General features: G+C 38.0%; 1 protein-coding gene across 1 annotated transcript in view; it reads right to left on the bottom strand.

Annotated features, from left to right (window-relative positions):
- TPK1 (thiamin pyrophosphokinase 1) overlaps nt 1-19,793 on the bottom strand; it is a 380,863-nt gene that overhangs the window by 144,728 nt on the left and 216,342 nt on the right. The window contains exon 7 of the mRNA XM_047752062.1: nt 3,557-3,703. Coding sequence (XP_047608018.1) covers nt 3,557-3,703 — 147 coding nt within the window. The remainder of the gene's footprint in view (nt 1-3,556; nt 3,704-19,793) is intronic.

The following is a 19,793-nucleotide window of genomic DNA, read 5'->3' as shown; positions in this document are numbered from 1 at the left end:
CTCTGAGATTTTTGGATTAATTATCACTGCAATATGCAGAGGGTACATTAGTACGTTGGCCAACTGAAAACAATAAAAGAGCTAGAAAAAAATTAAAAGGAATCTTTTTAAAAATGCATCAAACATCTTTTTCCCCCCAAAGTATATTCACAAGCCAAAAACTAAGTTTTATTGAAAAAGAACACCAAATCTAACTTTCCTCCTATAAGTATTTGGTTTTTACCAAATCAGATGAACTTGAGCTTCTGTTTCTTAGGCCTTGGAGTAAAGAAGGTCATTGGGAAACATGTAAAAGGTTGGCATGTAGAAGGAGACTGAACCATTTAAGCAGAGACTCTCAGTGCTAAGATAAATATAATGTACATTCCCCCAGGACTGCTAGGAAAACTGCACGATCAAACCTAGCCTAGGAAGAGGGACAAGTCTCCCCTGGGAGTTTGTAACCAGAAATCTAACTCCCAGCAGAACTATCTTCAAAATTCATACCACCTAGGTGGCCAAAAAAGTCTCAAACAAAAGGTCCTGAGTTACTAGTGCCCATAAATAACTGGGCTAGAAGTCCACTCTAACTTCTCCTTGGACTCACTTTTAACACCTATTTCAAATAATTCCCACAGGTAAAGGAAATATGAGGTCATGGCTAAAAATCGCAAAACACAGAACAAATTGGGATTACAGAATATAAAAGCCAAAGAGAACATAAAAGACAGCTGATTTATAAAGACTGCAGATATCAGAATTACTCCAGACTATAAAGTAAGGGTGATAATTATGTTTTAAGAGTCTTGAAAAACATGAGTAAAGGGAAAGCATGTAAGAAAGATGAATCACAGCAGGAATTAAAAAGCCAGTGGATGGAGTTCCTATTATGGCTCAGCGGGTTAAGGATCAAGCATATCTCTGTGAGGATGTGGGTTTGACCCTGGCCTCACCCAGTGGGTTAAGGATCTGGCACTGCTACAAGCTGTGGCATAGGTCACAGATGCAGCTCAGATCTGGTGTTGCCATGGCCATGGTGCAGGCCTCTGCTGCAGTCTGATTCGAGCCTATGGATGAATTCAGTAGCAAAATACAACTTCAAAACAAAATATAACTTGCTGAAGCCAAAGACTTAAGTGGATTGCAGAGGTGATGAGGAAATTCAGAATGCAGACCAGAAAGATTAAAACAGTAAATATGAAAGAAAAGTTGTGAGATTCATATGACACACTTAAGAGGACCTTATATAGGCTTACTGGAGTTTCAGAAGAAAGGAGAAGGAGAATGGAGGAGAGACAATATTTGAAAACATAATGGCTGAAGAGTTTTCCAAACTAAGGACAGACAGCAATCTACTGATGGAGGAATTCCAAGGAAGTTCAAGCTGAATACATTTTAGGAAGTCTACAATTATACAATGAAGATTCATAACACCAAAAAGAAAAAAAAAAAAAAAGGAAAGGAAAAGAAAAAAGAAAGAAAAAAAATCTTAAGAACAGAAGTCATTTTATAGATGTGAATTTTTTCTATCGGTTTATCTTTCAATTTGACTCTAAAAATGATTGTACTTCATGGGAGTTCCCGTCGTGGCTCAGCAGTAACAAACCTGACTAGTATCCGTGAGGACACAGGTTCGATCCCTGGCCTCGCTCAGTGGGTTAAGGATCTGGTGTTGCTGTGAGCTGTGGTGGAGGTCGCAGAAATGACTCACATAGGGTGTTGCTGTGGCTATGGTATAGGCCAGAAGCTGCAGATTCAATGCCTAGCCTGGGAACTTCCATGTGCTGCGGGTGTCAGCCCTGGGGAAAAAAAAATGTACTTCATCTGTGACAAACTAGTTATCTCTTAGCCAGAGTGTTTTCATAGTGTTCATGTTGACTATTTTAGCATTTATATTATCGATCATTATAAAATCATAAATCTCAGTGCTTCACAATGACAGAAAGTTTCACACTTTCAGGAACTGATGGGAAATTACAATACTTCACAAACATCTAATTAGAAAACTAAGAAGCCTATCTGTGCATGTCATACTGCTAATGGAAAACTTCTAATGACTACCCATGGCCTATGGGCTAAAAGTTCCCACTCAACTAGGTACATTCAAGTCTCTTCACAGTCAGGAGCCAAACTAGTTTTCTGGGTCTGATATCTTGGTATTTTCCATGCATCTGCACAGAATTACCTATAGATCCCATTATGTTCCCCGAGGCTGTATCTTTCTTTAGTGGCTCCTTCTGACTTGAGTGACTCGCCCCTCATCTCCCATAGCAGACATCTACTCATCCTTCAAGATTCTACTGAAATGTAATTGTAAGCTCAGCAGAATGCATGTTCCAAAGGGTTTTTGTTTTTGATGCTGGCTGCAGTATCCCCGGAAAAGTTCTGACACATAACAGGTACTCAATAAAAATTTGTTGAGTTAATGGAGTAAGTAAAATGGGAGTGCCTCTGTGAAGCATTTCCTTACCACACCCATGATCAAAATATATAATCTTTCATCATCTTTATGGATCACCCTTTTAACCTTGCTTTATGTCTGAGTTTTATAAATGTCTCCTTCACTGGACACATACCTGAGAGTCAAGACCACATGTTACTCTTTCTATTTAATCTTCAATTGCCCAGCAGACAGGTAGCAGGCACTCCATTACTGTTTGTTGACCAAATAAATGGACAGTATGGAGTTTAAAAACTGAATTCTTCAGTTTCCTTTTTACATCTCACAGGAAGTATGCCAGAAAGCAACAAAGCCAGGCAATGCCAAGAACCAACACCCCCCCCAAAAAAAACCCCAAAAACAAAATGCAAAACTGACTGATCAATGGTGAGCATGCATTATACTCACCATATTAGCCAAATAATGATTTTTAGGTAATGATAAGCTATAGATGGTGAATAGCAGATGGAGTGGAAACAAAACTATGAGTAGCACATTCTAATAAGAGGCAAAAAAGAAAAAAAACTATTCAGTCTTTAAAAATGTTATCAAATGATCACTTTTCAAACTGAAATTCACCAATCAACCTCATAAAACTTGTTTATGTAATAAGAATTCCATTCCAAGCACTACATAGATAGAAAATTTCCTTGATGTGTATCATTGGAAATAAATGGCATCATCACTAGAATGAAGCTAACAAGCAAACAATTATGAACAGTAAAAGCTTAAGATTTTAAGTGCTGAACAAAATCAAATACAGTTTCCAATTATAATGAAAACACTGAAAATATATGAGAATTTCATTTGAAATATTTGCCAAGCTTTGTTTCCTCTGTTGAGATTTTTCTCAAGTGGCACTCACAGTTAGCTGCTCAAAATGCTAAATTTAATACCTAATCAATTTAATTAAAATCTTTTTTTGGTTTTGTCTTGTCTTTCTGCAAAATAAAAGCTGTGGCTTCTCCTGCATGTTTCCTGCTCAGTGACCTGAGGCAATCAAGTAGCCACAAGTAATCAAACATGGTCAATTATATTCAGAGTTCAAACACATAAACTGGGCAGATGCTTTCTCCTCATCTACACAAGTGTTAGAAGTTTTGCAGAAGCACTGCAATTATATATAACCTCACTTACTGGTTGGAGCAGGTAGATGAGAGATTCCTCTTGGATTATTATAATTGGCAATGGCGTGATACGAGTTGCTTGGAACAAGGTGCTCACAGATGCCATAATCTGGTCAAAACGCCCAGCAAGTCCTCCCAATGTCACAATCATATCTACCTAAGAAAGCAAAGGAAAATCAAAGTCACATATTTAAGAGATGTAAAATAATTACGTATCATCAGACGTAGAGCCTTTTTTATACCTTTTGTTCTTTTTCTTTTCAGGGACATGCCTGCAGCACACAGAAGTTCCCAGGCTAGGGGTCGAATCAGAGCTGCAGCTGCTGGCCTACACCACAGCCACAGCAACACCAGATCCAAGCCACATCTGTGACCTACGCAGCAGCTCACACCAATACCAGATCCTTAACCCACTGAGTGAGGCCAGGGATTGAAACCACATCCTCACAGAGACAACATTGAGTTCGTAACCTTCTGAATCACAATGGGAACTCCCACACAGAGCTTTAATACCATATTTTATTAGATAAGCCATCAAGAAATATAGGCATCATTTGTGTTGTTCAGATGAAGGACTTGAGTCACTTCAGGCATATAATTGGTGAGTGGCAGAGTCAGGTTTCAAGACGCACTCTTTCGGTACAAGTTTTAAGTTTTTCCCAACTGTCTATTCACCCAGAAAATTAGCCAACTCTTCCTTTAACACTCTCTGTGTACTGGCCCTTGAACTTGCAAGTCTTCCTGATGTCACAGTGGGTGCCTCTCTCCATCCACCCCCCGACAGCATCCCTGTGGGCACTTTGATAACAGAGAGCACCCAACAGTAAGGGAGCCTGTTTTACGGGTGTGTCACCCCACTAGAACCCAAGTATCCTAAGGACATGCACTGTCTTTTCACTGAACCCAGCAAACTGCCTAAACTCTCTGTACCTCATTTTTATGTTCACATATAAAACCTAGGTAAAAATGACCAACTGATAGGGTCATTGTGGGAGCTATATGAGGTAACTAAGTGGGTTAATAAGGACAAAGCATTGAAAACACCTTCACAACACAGTGATTTTTTTTTTAAAAAAATGTTAGCTATTCTTCTATTACCTTGATTATTTTGGTATTATTACATTTATATTACTATTAACCTTTTTGTTGTTACATGTAGTTTGGAACTTTTTTTTTTTTCACTAAATTAACACATTAAAGAAAGCATTTCCTATATCTACAATTGAGTTTATTTAAATGTTCCCCTGCTGTTGAAAATACATTTCCAAGATACTACTATATCAAATTACTGTGGTGCTTTCCTAATGTGTAAGACAATGGGTATGAAAAGGCTGCAGAGAAGCGGAAGGGGGTGAGGGTGACAGTTTCCTACACAAGGCAGTTGGCCCAAGGTCTTCAGGAGAATGAAAAGGAGGCACTGCCTGGTTTCTTCTCTTTTGCTGGTCAGCCTGATTCTGCATCTGCAGAGTCAAAGCTGGTCTATTGATCCCGGAAGAGGAAAAAATGAAAAGCTTAATTATAATGTAAGAAAACCTTATATACAATAAATACTGTTACGGTCACTCTACCTGGAAAAAAACAGAAATTACTTAAACATAGGAAGTATTTGGCTTTTAGTTTTAAAATGGTACATTTTAAAAGCTCAGATATCATTTAGTCCATGAAGAAGGTCCGATTTTGGAAGAGTAACACACCACCCAAGCACCAGTATAACCTGATCAGTTTCTAGAGGAACAGTAAGTGGTATAAGCTCCAGGAAGTCAAGGTTGTGCTTCTCTGGTCCACAGGTTGTGGCCCTGGGTCCTGTGCATTGAGCTTCACACATACAAGACACTCAAATGCTGATGAATAAATGAGTGAAAACACTGTGAGAAAAGACTAGTCAGCCTAAGGAAAAAATAGATTAATTGCCACACTGCAGGAAAATATAAATCAGAACGGGGTTCCACAAAAACACAAGAAGTAAACTACATAGAAGAACCAAGAAATCTGGTTCTTCTTTGTTCTTCTCTGTAGATGCTTCATGTCAAAGCTAGAGTATTTTAAGACAAGTACACCGCACACATATAAGCGCCTAATACTATCTTTGGAGACCTTTCTAGAATTAGATTTGGGGCAGAGGAGGACCATGTAGGAAGCATGTGTAATACACAGGTAAAGACTGAACACTTCTTAACCTTCGGAGGAAAGGGGTAGCTTGCAAGCCTTTGTTTGGGTTATCAAGTCAGGTAATGACTTCTAGTGATATCTAGCAGATCTTATGAGTGAAGCCACTTCAGACAGGAGGAGAAAGGCCCGGAAATTATACAGGACCTCAGAAGAACTACAATTTGCTTTAAATGGAAGAGAAAGACATGAAAAGAAGCCATATATGAAAAAAAAAAAAAAATAGAGAAAGTTCTAAAGCTCTAGTAAAAAGCACAGGGCACAATTCTCTCCACATAATCCTAAATTCCTATCAGAACCTGGGCCTGATAATAACATACTTTATTCGCTATGCAGATCCTAGAATCCCTGTTTTAGGTTCTCGGTGTCTCATCACTATACTCCAGGCCTTGAGGGACCCCACAGCTTTTGAGGCTGAAATTTAATCCATATCTTCCACACAGGGATATCAAGATGAATAAGCAATATCTGTAAATCGGTCACTGAAGTTTTCAGAATAAAGAAGCAGTAAAATGACTTCTCACCACTGCTCATTTTCCCTCCAGGAAGTATTTAGCAAGACTGATTAAAAACCTTAACAGATCAATGGAAGCTGCAGGGGGGTGGGAGGAGCTCTCCTTGGTTCTCCTGCTCCAGCAGTAAGCAGGACTTCTGATATTCACTGAAATAGAAGAAAGAAAACAGAAACCACACCCTTACATTTACAGAGTCTTTACAAGCCTAGATTATGCCTTTGGGACAACCATGCCACTGGGACAGAGGGTCCAGCCTAAAGCAGGCCATTTACAGACTGCCACGATGCCTCCTCTATCTGGATACAAAGCCCTGTGCATTGACTTCAAACATTACCCAGCATACTGGAAATTTTCAAAACATTTTATTTGCCAGACGCCTCCACATCCCCACAAACAGGCTGTGAGTAGCAGGCTCAGATGACCAGAGGTACTGGTGGGATAAGGCTGGTCCCTGCCATAAGTTCCCCTTTCTGCCCCTCTCCGACTGACTGAGTGACATTCCAACGCATCAAGGACGGCCTATCAGGCTTTTGCCTGTGTCCCCACCATAATCTTCAATAAGGCACTTGCTTAGGAATCCTCACTCTCTCTGCCCACCTCCTGCGCCCTCCTCTCACGTGACCCCCACCTGGCACACTGCACGCCTTCCCCTCTAGGACCTTGTGAGTGTAACAGCCCTTTAATTTCACAAGCCTCTCTGTGGTGCTAACTCCACGTCTGCGTATCAGCACCAGATGGATCATCAACCCCCCCACCCCAATTATTTCTCACAGCACACTTTGTTACGACTGTTGATAAACTTGTGTCTCTCTCCTTCTAGAGGAGGTCTATGAATCACAGATGCCTGTGGCAGCGTGTGCAACACAGCCAACAAGTATTTACTAAGCCTCCTCTAGGCATAGAATGTCACAGAAAATTGAATAAATAACCAGAGAGGCAAGAAGCTGATTTTGAGGCTGAGCTAACATCATCCAATTCCTACAAATCTATACTTCCCTACCTGGCAAGGACTCAAATAGTTAGTGGCTTTTGAAAAGAATAATTTGACTTTGTTACCACAGGTAGTATTTATTGACCATCTACCATGTGTTAGGTTCTATTCTAAATATTTAGGATATATCAGTAAGGAAGACAAAAATTCCCGCCTTCATGGAGAATATTCAAATGGAAGACAATACACCATTGATAAAAACAAAAAACAGACATATCAGTTGGTACGTGAAAAAGATGGCAAGTGTTAAAAAGGAACAAGAGAGCAGGAAAAGGGAGGTGAAAACTGCTAGGCTTTCAAGAAGAGGAACTTCTACTTGAGACTACCTTGGAGCTCTGTAGGAGAGGTAAGAGAAGAGCAGGAAGGACCAAAGAGGATAAGAGAGTCAGTATAGGACACTGGGCCATGCCCTTCAGAGAACAGACTGTATTATGGCCTCAAAGCAGTGACATGGCCCCAGGCATTTTCAACAAGTGTCAGGAAGCTGGTCCTGAGAACTGTAGAAGAAATTAGTTGGAAGAATCAGAGTAAACTCTAAATGCTAGATTTGTATAGCACCTTATTAAGCCATGATAAAGTCCTGAGCCATTCTGAGCAGAGGAGTGACGTGATCCCTATGTTTTTATCACCAGGCCTTAAGAATAAACCGTATAGAGGCAAAGAAGAAAACCAGGAGACCATGAAGAGATCAGCACCATAATACAGACAAGGGATAACTTGGCCAGCTCCAATCACTCCATCAAAAACTATTAGCAATGACATCTTCACTGCAAAACCCAATGGTCATTTCTCAATTCTGATACTATTTGATCCGTAGGCAACAGCTGACAGATTTATTCTTTCCTCCTCCTGGGTACAGCCTCTTACAGAAAGATGGGCTTTCAGCAGACTATACTGTCTTGGTCTCACTGGCTGTTCCTTCTCAAGAGTTAACTCATTAACTTTGGAGTGGCCTAGGACAAGGTCCTTAATTAACTCTCTCCTGTATTGGTGTTCTCATGGAGCTTCATGTATCAAATTAAATGCCATTAATGGCAACGCTCCCTAACTCTTTATCTTTATCCAGAACTCTCCCCTCATTTCCAGGCCCATATATTCAATTGTTTACTTGACATCTGCATTTGGAATCCCATGGAGATCTCAAAGTTAACCTGATTTTTCTCCCACTCATGATCTCCCACTCACAGCCTTCTCCATATCAGGTTCTCCAGCCCAAACTCCAAGAGTCATCCTTCACTCCTCTTTTTCTCTTTCACTCCTTGTTTATTCTCTCAGGAAATTCTACTGGTTCTGCCTTCATTACAATTTCTCCACAACCACATCACAACCATGACCACCAAAATCTGTCAGAGGGTGTGAGCCACCATTATACCTCACAGGAAATATTACCTTAGTGTCTAACAGATCTCTTTGCTTCTGCCCTTCTTTCACCACAGTTTATTCTTAATATAGTATCAAGTATATTCCTGTTAAAATGTTAATCAGATTATAATATTCTTCTTCCAATCATGGTTTTCCTGCAACATCGGATAGCCAGGCATCTCTCTGGTCTCACCCTCTATTTCCCTTCTCTTCCTCCTCTTGGCTACAATCATAACTACTTCCCCCTTGCTATTTCTTGAAGACATCAGAGTCTTTCCTACTTCAAGAACTTTGCGTTTGCTGGTCTTTCCTCCTAGAATGCATTATCCGCAGATATTCACATGGGGATATCGTCTTTACTTATCTCATCAACTATCAATCTAAAAAAAGGTCTCCTCCTCCACACCAGTGGATCATATACTCATTCCCTGACTTAAATTTTCTCCTTAGTACCTATCATTAGCTAACCCATGCTAAATATTTTATATTTTTACCTTGTCCTGTTATTTGTCACCATAATTAGATGAACATTAAATGATGGCAGAGATTTTTCTGTCTCTAGTGCTTAGCATGTTCCATTATTATGTACCTTTTGGTGTCTGATAAATATTGTTGAATAAATGAAGAAATAAAACAAAGGTTGATGGGTAGTAAAAGCATGGCCAGTGGACCAGAGTATTCGTGGAGTTGAAGAATTATTAAAACAGGAAACAGAGTGAGTCAAATGGATAAAACAGAGATTGTAGGGGTGTTTATAAACCTTGTATAGGCAAGGTTTAGATATGTTCATACAATTGAGTAACGAAGGAAAAGAGGCAAACGAATTAACCAGAAGGGGATAAGTTTAAGGAAAGAAGAGGTCAATGTAATGGAAGGTTCATTCAAGTGTGTACGGAATTAACCATGAACTAAAATACTGCTGAAAAAAAAATTACTGGTGACCCAGAAGTTAAGTTCATTAAAACAATTGGTTGGAAATGATCAGGATTATAATAAATCAAGATTATGGCAGTAGCAATAAGGATGATATAATCTGATGACATGAGATTCAGGGCTTGACACTGTAGGAGACAAAAAGAATAGATCAGCACTCTCCAGTGAAAATGCAATGCAAGACATATACCCAATTTAAAATTTTCTCATGGCTACTTTTAAAAAAGTAAAAATAAAGGTAAATTTTAAAATATATATTATGTAATGTAATTTATCTAAAATACTATTTTAACATGTAATATGTACTAAAAATATTGAGGTGTTGGAGAAAACTGGAAGAATTACATAAAGAATAAAACTGGACCCCTATCACATACTGTTCACAAAAATTAACTTGAAATACATTAAGGACTTAAACATAAAACCTGAAACCATCAAACGTCTAGAAAAAAATATATTGACAAAGGTCTTGCAATGGTCTTACAATTTTTTAGATATGACAACAAAAATACAAGTAAACAAAAACAAAGTACATTAGTGGGACTGCATAGACCTAAAAAGCTTCTGCAAAGCCAAAGAAACAGTTAAGTAGATGAAAAAGCAACCTATGAAATGGGAGAAAATATTTGGCAACCATCTGTCTGATAAGAAGCTAATATTTAAAATATAAAAGAAACTCATGCAATAGCCAAAAAAAAAAAAACAAAAAAAAAACCACGCAAACAATCCAATTAAAAAAAGAGCAGAGGATGTGACAGATATTTTTCCAGAAAAGACACACAAATGGCCAACAGGTACCTGAAGAGATGTTCATCACTAGCCATCAGAGAAATATAAATCAAAACCACAATGAGATATCATCTCCTAACAGTTAGAATGGCTAGTAGCAAAAAAGAAAAAAAACAACAACCACAAGAATAATAAGTGTTGGTTAGGATGTGAAGCAAAGGAAACCTTTGGGCACTGTTGGTGGGAATGGAAACTGGTATATCCACTATGGAAAACACTATGGAGGTCCCTCAAAAAATTAAAAATGGAACTTCTATATGATCCAGCAGTCTTTATTCTATTTCTTCTGAGTACAAATATAAAGGAAATCGCAATCTTGGGAGTTCTCATTGTGGCACAGTGGAAACGAATCCAACTGGTATCCATGAAGATGAGGGTTCGATCCCTGGCCTCGTTCAGTGGGTCGGGGATCTGGCATTGCCCTGAGCTGTGGCGTATGTCACAGATGCGGCTTGCTGTGGCTATGGTGTAGGCCAGCAGCTGTAGCTCCGATTCGACTACTAGCCTGGGAACCTCCATGTGCCATGAGTGTGGCCCTAAAAAGCACACACACAGGAAAAAAAAGAAATCTCAAAGAGATACCTACATCCCAGGCTCACCCCAGCATTACTGACAAAGCAAAGACATGGAAACAACCATCTGACTGCCAACAGAAGAATACGTAAAGAAGATTTAAAAATATATGATATATACATATATGTTACAAATACATATGTATAATATACACACTTACATAATACATACACACAATGGAATAGTATTCAGATATGAGAAAGAAGGAAATCCTGCCATTTGTGACAACTTGGACGGACCAGGAGGACATGAGATGCTAGGTGAGATAAGTCAGATAAAGAAAGACAAACACTATGATTTCCCTTACATGTGAAATCTAAAAAGCTGAACGTGGAGTTCCCACTGCGGCTCAGCGGGAACGAATCTGACTAGCATTCATGAGGACGCAGGTCTGATCCCTGGTGTGCCTCAGTGGGTTAAGGATCCAGTGTGGCCATGAGCCATGGTGCAGATTGAAGATGCAGCTCAGATCCAATGTTGCTGTGGCTGTGGTTAGGCCAACCACTACAGCTCTGATTCGACCTCTAGCCTGGAAACCTCCATATGCTGTGGGTATGGCCCTTAAAAAATTAAATAAAAATAAAAAAGCTGAATGCACAGAAAGAGGGTAGAATGGCAGTTGTCAGCAGTTGGGAGATGGGAGAAGTTGGGAGACATTGGTCAAAGGCTACAAACGTCCAGATAAAAAATAAGTTCTGAAGATCTAATGTACAGCATGATAACTTTAGTTAACAGTGTACCATGTCCTTGAACACTGCTAAGAATAGATCTTAAATATTCTCACCATCACAACAAACAAATGTGATCATGTAAGGTAAGGGACTTGTTAACTAACTCTATTATTGGAATCATTCTGCAATATATATGTATACATCATCATGTAAAAATTTATACAGTGCTATGTATCCATCATCTCCAAAAAGTTGGAAAAATATTGATAGTATACATTTTTTTCCCACTTAGGCTTCAAAATTCTCAATGTATTCAACAGTAATAGGCCATCTCAATTTAGGCTAGCTGCATGTCAAGTGCTCAAGGTGGCCTGTGGCCAGAATTTCAGACCACACGGTCTCAAAAGAACAAAGGGCAGTGAAGACATCCACCCCTTCCTGCAGGGCCCCATCTAAGAAAAAGCAGGAGGAGAAAAGACAAAAACAGCAGTACCACCATGGCTGCAGAGAACTGCTGTCCTTAGAGAAAAGCCCAGTTTCTGTTGGAGGGAGATGTAAAGATGTTGAGAATATAGGGGATTTTAATGAGGATGGACCCTAAGTGTCACAGGGTACCAAGAGAGTGAGCGTGCACATTCTATGGCCGTCTATTTATTTCAGAATACATCTACCATCCTCTAAAGACAGAAGCTACTCTCAGAGGCTAACATGTTTTCCATCTGTTATGATACAATAACAGTGTTTGTACGTCTAAAAGTGTTGTTATAATCCTATTATCTCTGTGGATAAAATATCTTAAATAGTATATTTGTACACACACATAATACAAGTTCATACCAAATATGCCATATTCTGGAACATATAGAATGTAAAAAATCAATTTCTAATTGATTTCTATTCATTTCCTACACTCATGTCAGGGTATTTCACATGGACCTTTTTTGTTAGCAAAGGGAAATGGTAGAATAGAAATTGCTTTTGGCTCTTCATCTGCAATCATGTCTAGCCAAAGAACCTTGGAACCCTTGATTAATACACCAGAGACCTGGCTATAGTGTGGTATATTTCTTTAACAGCCAAGGAACCACATGCAAGTTACATGACCTCCTTGTGACACAGGTGGCTCATCTATAAAGGTAAGAAATATATTAAATTCCATAACATGGTTTTTCAAGATCCCTTTCACTTCTAACAGTCCCTGTAAGTTTCTCTGGTTTCCACTATAATAGGTAAAATAATAATTGGGTCTATTTCATTTAGAAAATAAATGAAAAACCTTGTCTCTGCATTATTTGCCTTTATAAAATCATGATAAGACTGGTTGAAGGATATATAACACCAAAAGAGAAGGAATTTCATTTTTATACTAGAGCAGAAAGACCTTTCGGTAAACAAATGACATGTTTTTCTCCATTTGTCCTCAAAGAGACAGATACAGCATGCATGAAAGTCTACAGCAGGAACAGTGGCTGTCAGCATATTTTAATTGCATTGACTTTCCATAAATTGAATTCTGGAAATGCATAAATGGACAATTTCTTTCTGGGTCTCCCTGATAGATAGGGTGACCACATAATTTAATGTACAAGCTGAGACACTCTTGAAAAGTAAAAGGGGGCCATTATACATAATTACACTAAGAATACAGGCATAAACCAGGACTATCCCATGTAAACTAAGACACATGTTTACCCCACTGTTTGAAAATTACGAGTAACATTAGCATAGCCAACTTAACAAAATTAAACATCAGAATCTCAAAAAAATTAGAGATTATTCTTAAGCTCCCTATAACTTTCAAAGATCTGTACTAGTCTCTAGATAGGCTTGAATAGAAGATGAAAATCTTTGGTCCAATAGTTTGATACTCTAATCTAAAGATAGAAAACCCAAAGCAGGCTATGAAGGAAATCACTGGCTGAAGATAGAACAAAAACAAACTGACAAAAACTCAGCAATATCAGAACATGCTTTAATAAGCCTATAAAATAATTCCAGTGATTGACGTGAAGTACAATGAGACACCAGAGAAATTAAAGACCTGAGTTTTATGGGATCAGAATATACAGTACTGACAAACACAAAATGTAACTGGTTGCATCTTGGCAGACTGTGGAAACAATACTACAGGGATCCCATTTAAATTTCAACAAAGCCCAATGAGTCACGCTTTAATGTAAGCCTGTTGGAGAGAAAGAAATAATGCCTCTTCCAATGGCACGATAATGAGGCTTCTAGTTTTTCCTCAAATAATTTGTACTCCATTCTCCCTGCTGCAGCCTTAATTCAGACATTGTCATTTTCACCTGGGTAACCCCACTGGCCTCCTGCCTGGCCCCCTGTAACCAAGTTATTCTCCACTTGATTATGAGAGAAAGCTTTCTACATCACAAATCTAATCATGCCACAGTTCTGCTTAAAATTAAGTACTGGCTCTCCCAGCATCTACAAAATAAAGTCCAAACTACTCCAGCACTGATTCCTAAATTACATTCTTAATCCCCACCCCATTTTTTTTTTTTTTCCTTTTTTTTTTTTTTAATGGCCAAGCCTATAGCATGCAGAAATTCCCAGGCCAGGAATTGAACCACAGCAGTAACATCAGATCCTAACCTGTTGAGCCGTAAGGGAACTCCCACTCCACTGACATTCTAGAAACACTTTAGCGCTCAGAACACATAAGATTTCAAACCTCAGTGCCTGAACTTGTAAACTGTCTGCAAAGATGCAGACCTCTACCTCCTAAAAAGAAAAAAAAATGAATTTGAACAGAATATTTTCATCCAACTTTGTCAAACTGTCAAACTGTAAATCTATTATTAAGAAATGTCATAAACATGTTTACACAAAACTTGCTTTTTTTATTACTCAGATGAATTTATCACATCTGTAGTTGTATAATGATCATCATAATCCAATTTCACAGGATTCCATCCCACAACCCAAGCACATCCCCTCCACCCCCCAAACTGTCTCCTCCGGAGACCATAAGTTTTTCAATGTCTGTGAGTCAGAATTTGTTCTGCAAAGAAGTTCAGTCTGTCCTTTTTTCAGATTCCACATGTCAGTGAAAGCATTGGATCTTGGTGTCTCATTGTATGGCTGACTTCACTTAGCATGATCATTTCTAGGTCCATCCATGTTGCTAAAAATGCTGGTATTTCGTTCATTTTAATGGCTGAGTAATATTCCATTGTGTACATGTACCACTTCTTCTTGATCCACTCCTCTGTCAATGGACATTTAGGTTGTTTCCATGTCTTGGCTATTGCAAATAGTGCTGCAATGAACATCAGAGTACATGTGTCTTTGCAAGTCATGGTTTTCTCTGGATAGATGCCCAGGAGTGGGATTGCTGGATCAAATGGTAGTTCTATTTTTAGTTGTCTGAGGAATCTCCATACTGCTTTCCACAGTGGTTGCATCAATTTACAATCCCACCAACAGAGTAATAGGGTTCCTTTTTCTCCACACCCTCTCCAGCACTTATTGTCCAAGTGTGCATATGTGATTTCAGTACTGCCTACCCTTTGAAATCCCAAACTGAAGAGTTTTACCTTTGACCTTGAATACTGAGAATGGAACACTCCCCTGATTCTGGTTAGTTCCTAGTCTATCTTCCAGATGCAGCCGAGTTACCACCTGCACAGGGAGAGTCCAGACTGGAGAGTGTTCACTTCCATGGGGATTCTCACCTGTCTTCTCCTGCTTACAGGGCATCTGCCTCAAAGGCCACAAATGCTTAGAGTCAGAAACTGTATCTCATTTGGTTTGCACTGTTCAACAGTACTTGACGGAGTGACTGGTAAAGACATAACAGACATTTGTTAGCTGCAAGGCAGCTTTAACTCTAGCCACTAAGAAGACCACTCATCACCAAGCATATGCTTTAAGTTTATTTTCTAAGATCCTGAATTCTTAATAGAAAAGATTACTAAAGGGCTACCCTTCAAAGAATCTTGTAATTGCTTCTTTTAATATTATCATTAGGACTTCAATCCTTCAAGTCAGCTTACACACAATTATTACTCTAATTTTCTAAATTATATTATGACATTTGATTCAAAAATTCACATTATCTGTATATCAAAATTCAAATTCTTTATCATGAGACTAAAGATTCTTCCTATGTTACCCCAAACAACATTTCTAGCACTGATGATGGCCATGCTCACTCTCCTTCTTAAAACTCTTACTGCACACAGTGAGTTTTCTTTGCTTACCTCAGATCGCCCTCAAATGCTTTAATTTCAGATCCTCTGGTCATGACACAGCATAGGACAATGACTGAGCTCATTCCCAGAATAATGCAATGCTTTTCTGGTTTACCTTAGGAATGGTTTTGAATTTGTTAATTAAACATTTCCAGCCTGGTTATAATAACACTGCTGTCTTTCCTTACAGATCTGAGTACTAATATATCCTTGATTAACTGGCTTATTGGTCCTCAAACCATATCAATGAGATTCCTGGAGATGGACATGTCTTCCATATAAATAAAAAGAATACGGTTATATATATATATATATATATATATATATATATATATATATATTTATTTATTTATTTATTTATTTTTCTTTCCATGTAAATAGAGCAAGTAATGGCAAGAGCAAATCTACATGTACATATTTTTCTCTGTATCAGGAAGTGAGTGCCAAGGAGAGCTGAACAGAATAAATAAAACACATATTCTCGGGGGCTTCTTTCATATGAGTTTTTAATTTTATTATCTCTGTTGAAAATTAAATTCTTTAAAGAGTCAGGACTGTATTTATGGGTAAGTAAAATTACATAAAGACATGGTCTGTATAAATAACGTGGACATTATAAATCTACTGAGGTAATCATGGGCACCAAATCTCTCATGCCATCAGGATATGAAGGTATTTCACATCTTTTTTGAATTACGGGGGTTTGAGAAATGGAAAGATATATTATTTGAGGTTTCAAAATCCCCGAATACCCAGCATAGCATCTTCAACACAGTTGGTATTTGTGCAAAATGAAAACTCCAAGTATGATTTCCATCACATTCAGAAACCATGGGCTATGTGGAAGAAGAGTTTGAAAGGCTATTACAGTTTGTGTAAACATCGTCCATTGAAGCTAAATGACTGCTTGGTAGATGAATGAAAAAATTCAAATCTGCATTCCAGACCATACTAATCAAAAAGCATCAGATATTTTTCACTCTGGCTAAAAATTCTTTAACATACATGATGCCCTACTAAAGTTGAGTATTTGAAAGAGAACTAAGCAGTCGTTCCTCCCATTCTGTGAAAAAATGGTTATGAGGTACCAAGAGGTAGAACCCATATTTTCTTTAGTCATTCCCATCACTGACCAAGTTGAAAAGAGAAAGATAACTTCCAAAACCTTTGCAAACTCACTGATTTTTGGTAAGAGAGGCTTTGTTCCCAGTAGATTAGTATTTCAGTACTTGTGATCATTTTTAATAGTTATTATCCTATCTTGCATCATCATGATTTGTTTTCTCTAAGCAATATTTCTTCCTTTTTGCTTCAGCCATAAAATAAGTCTTAGCTGCATATTCTTGTCTAAAATGATAAATGAAAGTCTTGGTTCATGTCTGGATGGATTAGATTTGGCTCTTTGTAGTACTTTGGGCGCATTATTTTCCCAAAGTTTAGTGGTATAAAACTCTCTTCATTTTTTATTGACCATTTTATAAGAGGTGGCTATCAGGCTTGCTGTAGTGCAATCCTTAGGTTTTGCAATCTGGTGCAATATAAATAGTTTATGTTAATTATCCTCTTTCCACCTTCTGGGAGAATAGAGACATTGTGATTGCAAATTTTGCACTTGGTCATTAACACTCTGGTTTCTAGATATGCATTGGACCATTTTATAATGCCAAGTGAGAATGTTAAAACTGTTACTGCAGTGACATTAATTACTTGAAGCTTATTTCTTGCAAGGTAATAAGTTTGCCTCGGCTATTACATGTATACAAAATTGCTGATCACCTCATCATCCTCAGGTTGACTTTAAGTTATAAGCAATGTGGATTGCTATTTTGCTAAACATATTCCATCTCCATAAGCATCACAGTAAACTGAGTACAATCTGGAAGACAGTATTTGTTCGATAATAATTTCTTCTTTCTGAAATAATTTCATTTATCTATATGGATGTGTTGAAAAAATTAGAATCTTAAGGGTCAATTTTACAGGCATATAAAATATCTACCAGAAATGGATGAGGAAATAGAACTATAACATAACCAGTGTATTTTGAATTCATATATTCCTATTTCCTAATGTATTTTAAAGTACCTTGACACAGCTCTTCATACTGTCAAGTACATACAGTCACGCATGTGTTGGGAGTGTAAGGTTCATAGCAGATCCAGAAAAGAAGCTGTGCTAAACTATTTCTACTCTAGGCATCTGCTGCTATGGACCAGCACATTGACCATGGAATGCTAAGCAGAACTTCTGCTGAGAAAACAGATGGTCACGGAATAAAAAGACATTTTCTACTTCCAGTTACTAAGAGAGGAGAAGGATGGAGAGTGAAGGCTATAGGATTCCATCTTCTCTGATCTTTTTTTTTAATAACACATGTTTATTATCTCACAGTTTCTGTGGATCAAAATTCCATTACAGTGTGACAGGGTCTTGCAAGGCTGAAACCAGATGTCAATTGGCTGGATTCTTGTCTGGGGTTCAATTCCATCTTCTCTGATTTAAGTGGAACTTTGTAAGAAACGTAACACAAAGAAGAATGTATGTCTATGTATATAACTCTTCTCCTGATTACTTAATTACCACTGAAAACACATTGATCTGAGGTATACATCCCTGTGATAAGCAGTAATATCATGTCAGTTCTTCAACCATGACTTAAACTATAAGCAGATTATTTCTTAAAAACATAGATACTATCATTGCGGACAATCATAATTATGGGTAGGCACTACCACAGGTAGTATGACTTGCAAAGGGATACACAGAATAAGAAGAAGTGTTATCATTGACTATGCAATTTCAGGATGTTCCATGATAAATGCATTATTCTTAACAAAAGTTCTCAAGATACAGTTTCCTCTTCCATCTGCAGTGTCTCCTCTCCACCATGCAGTAACTTGGAATAAAATAGTCCTTTTTTATATAAGGTCAGTGTCCTTCTGCAAAGGAGCACCACACCAACCATATCTGTAATTCTTTGCATTAATAAGAAATTCTATCTGGCAAGCAAGTCATCCAGCTGAGATTCTAAGTAAGCAGATAAACTTAACCCTTGTCCCGGGGCCTATAAAAGCATGTTTCTCCTCTGGCAGGGATGGATGAGGCTGCCACAGCCCCTAAGGCAGTAAGCTTTTTATATCCACAGCAGCATCTCCCGAGTCACTTCAAAGCACTGGGTATATCTATTTTCTCTTGTTGCACAGCACTATAAAAAAGATTGCTGGTCTCTAAGAAAAAGGAAAAACAGAGATGTGAATTTCTCTTTTGAAGACTTTTTCCAGAATGATCTAGGAAACAGCCTGCTGGTTCACTCGATGCCCAGAATTTTCTTTTTCTTCTTGCTTCCTTGTCTGATACTTAAGTTTGCACCAAATTTGTTCCAGAACCTGAACTTATAAGTAGTTACTTTGGCACTTGATAAACACAGTAATGCTGGTTATATACTAAAAAGCAAGAAGTGGTTTGTGTAAACATACTGATGTAGAACTGAATGTGTGTTTATGTGTGTGACGTGTCGCTTTCTAGAATTTCATAAAAAACTACCGATATGCGCTTACAACATTCTTTTTGGGTAGATAAGCACAGGAATGAAGGCAGAAAAACTTCTCATAAAAGTCTTACAATGCCTCAGCTACAGAGCTGATGGTGGAATTATGAGGTATTGCCTTCAGTAATTTAAGGAAGTTGGTAAGATTTTTTTTCTTGTCAAGTTCACAACAGTAATGGATATAAGACAATCTCTATGTATTCTCATTTTTTAGCTCTCAACTTTTGCAAATAACTTGGACTCATAAAAATCAGCCAGTCCCAGAAGTTGTAAAATACCAATTAATGAAGTGAAAAGAATAGTACAATAGTAATTATACATAACACACACCTCCTTCCCTTGTCCCATAAAATGAAGAAAAAAAACTGCAGCTGTGTATACGACCAATAATAGTGGGTAATAATAGTGGGTATCTCCATGTATTGGCCAACACCAAAAAGTTTTCAATTATAATGGGACAAAATCTGGGGCAATATAAAAGGGCTT

This window comes from Phacochoerus africanus, chromosome 11 (genome assembly GCF_016906955.1).
Source record: "Phacochoerus africanus isolate WHEZ1 chromosome 11, ROS_Pafr_v1, whole genome shotgun sequence".
NCBI lineage: Eukaryota > Metazoa > Chordata > Mammalia > Artiodactyla > Suidae > Phacochoerus > Phacochoerus africanus.
This window is presented reverse-complemented; position numbering and strand designations above follow the sequence as displayed.